Here is a 6,684-nt window from a genome sequence, read left to right as displayed (position 1 = left end):
GTTCCAGATTTCTTGAGGTTCAGGAGTTCAGTAGCTAAAGAAACTCATGAACACAGGTTGGCGTTCCTCTTTTCTACTCCCCCCGTTCCTAAATATAAGTCATTTTAGAGATTCCAATATGAACTACATATGGAGCAAAATGAGTGAATCCACACTCTAAAATATGTCTATATACATCCGTATGTAGTCCATATAGAAATCTCTAAAAGGACTTGTATTTAGGATCTGAAGGAGTATAAGGAAAGTAGAATATGGTATTTTGTTAAATTCACCTTCACCAGAGGGACAAGTGCGTCGTCCAGCATCTCATATATCTGTACTGTGTGTCAAAGCATTGTGTGTGGGACGTAATAAGCTTGACATCAAAGAGATCGATTACCCTAAAAGTTCAAAGAGATCAGTCAGCTGATGCAAGTTTGCAACTGCATCAACCAGCTCACACTGTTACAATCCCACTTCATCATCTGGGGGACAAGCGTGTCGTCCAGCATCTCGTATATCGCTTCCCACTGCGGATGCATCTTATCCTTGAGAAGAGTGTGCGGGTCCTTTGCATCCGCCATTATCTGGCTAACCCCGGGTGTCCTCCACACCTGGCTCCCCTTCATGGCCTTATACGCACCTGCCATCTCCTCCCACATCCCACCTGACGCAAACAAGTTGACCAGAACCATGTAGTAGCCTCCCGAACCTGAACCAGAGGGACCATCACACTTTGGAAGAGCTTCGCCCACCATTGTTTTTAAAGCGTCCCACCTTGGACGCTTAGGCGGCAATGCGCCCTGGAGGCACGGCCTTTGTCGACGAGACCGGCGATAAAGGTGGTCGAGCTGGGCTTGTATCCATGTTGCAACATCTGAGCAAAGGCCTGCAGCGCGTAGGAGGCACGGCCATGGTTGGCAAAGGCCCGCATCATCAATGTCCATGTGATGGGATCCTTCTCTTGTAACATTTTGAAAACTTGCCAGGCGGAGTGCAGGTCACCGCTCCTTGAATACATGATGAGCAGAGCATTTCCTAAGGAGGTGTCTGACAGGAGACCTCGTGTGGCAGCCAAGCCATGGATTTGCCCAACTTCAACTGTGCTCTCGGATGTAACCAAGACACTGATCAATGTAAATCTGTCAGGGGATACTGCTGACCGGAGCATGAGACGAAATAAACCCATGACTTCGCCCTTGTGCTTGTTTTTGGCATAGCCATGGATTATAGCACTCCAGCTCACCAGGTCCTTTGCGGGCATAGAATCGAACAATCTCCGAGCCTTGTTCATCTGGCCATTGTTGGCATAAGCAGTAATCATCGCATTCCATGCCGCGGCGTCCCTGTTTTCTGGCATTCTGTCAAAGAACTCTCGTGCCATCAAAACACGGCCGTTCTGCGCTAAGCCTGTGACCATCGTGGTCCAAGAAACAGCATTCCTATCTGGCATCCTCTCGAACAGCCGAACCGCCTCGTCCACGTTCCCAGCGCGGAAGAAACCAGAGATCATTATGTTCCAGGAATACAGGTTCCTCTGAGGCATCCTGTCGAACAGCTCCACGGCCTCCTGGAAGTGGCCGTGGTCGGCGTAGGCCTTCACCATGACCGTCCAGGTGACCACGTTCCTCTCCGGCATCTGGTCGAACAGCTCCCTCGCCTCCCTCAGCATCCCGCTGCGCACGTACCCCTGTAACATCGCCGTCCATGAGACAAAGTCGCGGGCCGGCATCGCGTCGAACAGCCCGTGCGCCTCCCTCATCATCCCGCTGCGCGCGTACCCCTGCAACATCGCCGTCCACGAGACGACGTCGCGGGCCGGCATCACCTCAAACAGCCCGCGCGCCTCTTCGACGCGCCCGGCACGGCAGTACCCTGAGACCATGCGGGTCCACGCGCCGACGCTCTTGACCGCCATTCCGTCGAACAGCCTGCGGGCGTGGTCGACGCGGCCGGCCTTGAAGTACCCATCAAGCATCACGGTGTCCAGACGGAGGCCGCGGGCGGCCGTGGGCGCCGCGCGGAAGAGCGCCTCCGCGCGCGGGAGGTCGCCGCAGCTCAGGTGGAGGTCGATCAGGTTGGCGTAGGCGACGGCGTCCTCGTGCGGCGTTTCGTCGAACACCGCGCGGGCAGAGCGGCGGCCGCGGTGGGCGGGAAGGGCTGTGTACGGGCTGGGGTGGTTTGCCAGGGCGCCGTGGCGGCGGAGGAATGTGGTCTGGGGGAGCAGCGGCCGGCGCCGCCGGCGAAGCGGCTGGAAGACGCGACCGAGGATCATGCTGTAAGGCGAAGCTCTAATGGCGACGGTTTGTTTTGCAGATGACACCGGAATTTTATGCACGTTTAGAAGAATGGCCAACGCTCAGCGCCGGTCGACCGGCAGGTTCGTCGGATCGGTTCCCTCGTGGGCCGTTAGATGGTCTCGCGCGCAGCCGTTGGATCAGCATCACTCCCTCTTCCACTAGTTCTTCCTCCTCTCATGTGCCTCTCGTCGCAAAGCCCTCCCCGCGTTGTGCTTGTGTGCCCTCGCCCGGCCGTGTTGGTGCAGCACGTTCCTTGGCTCGTCACACTCGCAGAAGCCACCGGCCAGCTTGTGGCATGTCGCTTGGCTTATGCATCTTGTCGTCTCACCGGTTTGTAGCATCAGGTGTCGGCGTGGCCTGGTTGCAGCATCGGTGGACCCTGGTTCTATCACCTCGCGTCGCCGATTGCAGCATCGCACGTCGTCACTTGTAGCATCTGAGCGAGGTTCAAGCTTGAAGACCAAGGTTGGTGTTTTGTTGCAATGCAGCCATTTGGCGAGGTTCCTAACATATAAAAAGTCAAAAATGTATACTTCTTTTCTTGATGAATGCACTCTGAGCTGAGGAGACGAGGTTATTCATGTGGGGGGCGAGGCGAGAGGCCAACATCTTGGCATGATTTTAGCAATGGCATAAATGAGGCTTATTGGTCCGTAGTTTGAGATATCTTCAGCCCATCTTTCTTTGGGATGAGAGCAGTATTGATGGATCTGAACCAATGAAAATTGTCCACATGCAAGTTTGAGAAGCAGCTTGACAATATCCTAGCACGCCTTAAAGAAAGCATTAATGAACCCATCAAGGTTCGACGCCTTCTCTCCCGAAAGGTCAAAAACATCAGACTTTGCTTCCTCCTCGGAGAAAGCAATCTCAGGTCAAAGATCACAAATTAGCTTGGGAATACAATCCCAATTAAAATCCTTTTGCCTAGGCACCTCTTTTTTCATGATGGTTGACAAATGCTTTTGGACGACAACCTCCTTGTGCTCATGTATAGTAACCCACCCAGGGCCATGCTTGAGGCGGTGGATATTTTTCTGTTCTTCTTCTTCTATGGTTGATTCAGATGTCAAAATATTTACATATCCCTCGTTCAGATTGGTAATTCTGGAGCATTGCCCCTTGCAAGCACTCTTGAAAGTGGTTAAACCAAGCACTCTTCTTTTGAGTTTTTTCTTGAGATCCCACTTATCAGCAAAAAACACTCTATTTTTTTGGGCCACATCAAGGCGAAGGATGGCCTCGAGAGCCATGTGCACCTAAACCATGGTGTTGGAGAAGATGGTTTTGCTCCAAGCGCGATGCCGCTGGCTAGTCTCTTGAGCTTGTGAAAAAGAAGCCCAGAAGGACCGGAGTGGGTGGAAGCTTCATTCCAAGCTTTTTGCACCACAAGCTTGAATTGAGGCTTCTTGGTCCAAAGATTCTCAAAGTAGATAGCTATAAGTGTAAGCTGCATCTCATAGCCGGTTTATGTCCTATATAAGGACATATACTCGAATATTACCATAGTTTAGATTTTGTTACTAAACTTTAAAAAATCTTGTCTATAATCGTAATGATCTCATAGCCGGTTTATGTCCTATATAAGGACATATACTCGAATATTACCATAGTTTAGATTTTGTTACTAAACTTTAAAAAATCTTGTCTATAATTGTAATGATTTTTTACGAAATAGACTTTCATCTCGCTTTACATTATTATTAATAAAGTAACCGCTGTCCAAAGATATAAGGCTCGCCGCAATCGTATAGACTTCGCCACATAAACCATCTGGATGGTATTAGATGACACAACATATAGTGGTTTCACAGGCATCATGATTGCTAAATCAGTTAAAAAATGTCAGAGAAACAAAAGGTAAGATGCAAGCACAGAAATACGCTTACGAAATAAACCACGAAGATGGTAAATACCGAACATTCGGATTTTAAGCATGGCAACACGAACGTTTTTCATGGCAACTTTAGTTTGACGCGAGGTGGCAGCCCAAGATAAATTATGGAACATAAATTTTATTTCTTTATTCACGAAGCAAAACTTTGAAACGACCAGCAAAATGCAAAATCGATAATAAACAATCCAGAAACCAGATAAATTCTACCCACACTCAATAGATACAGATCGATGAAATATGAATTACAGCCGAAGAGAGAGCCTTTTTTTCTTCCATGGAAAATATTATAATAAGCATAATCTGAAATAATAATAAAATTAAGCAAACTGAAGGCAAGATCGACTGATGGCATGGCGATGGCGATGGCGATGGCGACGGCGACGGCGTCTAGACGTATGCGTGCTTCTCCAGCAGCTTGAGCACCTCCTCCTGGCTGTTGAGCCTCGCCACGTCGATGGCCGTCTTCCCGTCCAGGTTCTGCAGCGTCCTGCATTTCCACCATGATCGAGCTCCATCGTCAGTACGTACTTAGATTACTACGTCAGCGAGCAAGCAGGTGATGCGATCATGCATGGCGGCGGCGCGGGAGATGAGATGCGACGGCTACTCACACGGAGGCGCCGTGGTCGACGAGCAGCGCGACGCACTCCTTGCGGCCGTAGCCGGCGGCGTAGTGGAGCGCGGTGTTCTTGTTCTTGTCCACGGCGTCCGCGGCGGCGCCGGCCTCCAGCAGCGCCTGCGCGCACCCGAGCTCGCCGTAGCCGCACGCGAAGTGCAGCCCCCGCCGCCCCTCCGAGTCCTCCTCGTCCTTGTCCACGCCATCGGCCAGCGCCTTCTTCAGCCCCTCCACGTCGCCCACGCTCGCCGTCTGGTGGATGATAGATTCCTCCTCGTACTCCCCTTCCTCGCCGGCAACAACTTCTTCCTCCTCCTCTGCTTCGGTTCCGGCTCCGGCGGCGGCGCCCGACGGGCCCACGCCCATCGCGCGGCCGAACTTCTGCAGCGCCTCCGGGTCGTTCCAGTACCTGAATTCAGAAAGATCGACCGGTCGCCGTTAATGTCGTCGCCGGAGGAATGAAATGAAGATGTTCAGGAGCGTACTTCATCATGGCGGCGGGGCCGCCGGACTCGATCTCGTCGAGGATGGGCTTGAGGGAGGGGTCGTCCTTCATGCGGGCGACGCGGGCCTCGAGCTGCTCCTTCTGGGCGGGGTTGGTGAGGCCACCGAGGACGGAGGACATGGCCGGGTCCTGCATCAGCGCGCTGCCCAGCCGCTCCGCCATGGCCACGAACTGCGGGTTCTGCATCAGCTGCTGCATCGTCGACACGTACTTCTGCGGGTCCAGCGCCGCCGCCACCTCCTGCGGCGACCGGGCCGTCGCCGACGACGCCGGCGCCGGCGCCACCGTCTTCTGCAGCTGCTCCGCCATCTCGCTGAATGACGGGTCCTTGGCGATCTGCTCCGCCATCTCCTTGATGCTCGGGTCCTACAGTGCACGGCACGCCACAAAATTCAGGATTCAAGTTTCTTCCGTGAAATCGAAGCAAATTAACAACCGATTCAAATTTGCATACATAAATCTTCCAAAGAAATCTCATACTATTTGAAACGAACAGAGCAAAACAGAGTATTGCTAATTTTGCAGAAACTGCAAATGCTTCAGAATTCAGTGTAGCTTGATTACGTTGAGCAAGTTCATCATGGTGGAGAAGTCGAAGGGGCTGGCCGGAGCACCCGCCCTGCGCGCCGCCGTAGCCGCAGGCGGCCGCCGCTGCCCCTCCGCCGCCGCAGCCGCCGGAGAAGGCTCCTCCTCGGCCTTAACGCTTGTTTTCTCCTCTGCCGGCGCCGCCGCCGCCGGGGAAGGCTCCTCCTCCGCCTTGACGACGCTCGTCTTCTCCTCTGCCGGGGCCGCCGACGTGGGGGAAGGCTGCTCCACGGCCTCGACGACGCTCGTCTTCTCCGCCTCTGCCCAAACAATCCACAAGCAAGCAAGATTTCTCCATCATCTCCCCAATTCTTCCCGCCACAAGAAACCCAAGAAGGAAGCAGGAGAATATGCGGCTCCTAACCTTGAGTAGTGGCCATGTCGAGCGACGACGCCGGCGTTGGTGCTGTGCTCACGCAGACGGTGGTGGTGAGGATGACGATGATGGGGAAGATGATAAGGTGGTGGCGATGGATGGAGAGGAGGGAGTGCGACCAACCAACCAAAGCCAACCAGACGGTCTCCTTTTCCCGGTGTATTTTTCCTCCCGGCGGTTTATATAGCAACGCTTGGCCGACTAAAATTTTGACACATCACTTTGATTTACAACAACAGTAGATCTTTCTGGAAGGTGCCAGGTGTGAGACCTCAAGCTAAGAATGTTCATTTACCACAGGAAAATAAGTTGTTTCCATGCATTCTATGAGATCATAAAGAAAACTCCGCTTTCATATTTGCCGCATAAACCAAACCGGGCTTTCATATTGCCTAGGAGAAAACGAATGGTTTTCTTGTTTCTCAA

At 52.7% G+C, this 6,684-nt stretch overlaps 2 protein-coding genes across 2 annotated transcripts; both read right to left on the bottom strand.

Moving 5' to 3' along the window:
* Nucleotides 1-245: 245 nt before the first annotated feature.
* On the bottom strand, nucleotides 246-2,288 carry LOC123123865 (pentatricopeptide repeat-containing protein At2g35030, mitochondrial-like). The gene has a single exon (XM_044544509.1). It carries the CDS (start codon nucleotides 2,252-2,254, stop codon nucleotides 743-745), a length of 1,512 nt encoding a protein of 503 aa, XP_044400444.1. The 5' UTR covers nucleotides 2,255-2,288; the 3' UTR covers nucleotides 246-742.
* A 1,990-nt stretch (nucleotides 2,289-4,278) lies between these two features.
* LOC123123864 (ankyrin repeat domain-containing protein 2A) lies at nucleotides 4,279-6,468 on the bottom strand. Its single transcript, XM_044544508.1, has 5 exons — nucleotides 6,247-6,468; nucleotides 5,862-6,142; nucleotides 5,278-5,663; nucleotides 4,788-5,201; nucleotides 4,279-4,663 (listed from the first exon to the last, which is right to left on the bottom strand). The coding sequence occupies exons 1-5, from the start codon at nucleotides 6,260-6,262 to the stop codon at nucleotides 4,564-4,566; spliced, it is 1,197 nt and encodes a 398-aa protein (XP_044400443.1). The 5' UTR covers nucleotides 6,263-6,468; the 3' UTR covers nucleotides 4,279-4,563.
* Nucleotides 6,469-6,684: the final 216 nt, after the last annotated feature.

The sequence above is a fragment of the Triticum aestivum genome, chromosome 5D (genome assembly GCF_018294505.1).
Source record: "Triticum aestivum cultivar Chinese Spring chromosome 5D, IWGSC CS RefSeq v2.1, whole genome shotgun sequence".
NCBI classification, from domain to species: Eukaryota; Viridiplantae; Streptophyta; class Magnoliopsida; order Poales; family Poaceae; genus Triticum; species Triticum aestivum.
The sequence above is the reverse complement of the archived record's forward strand: the minus strand, read 5'-3'. Positions and strand labels throughout refer to the sequence as shown.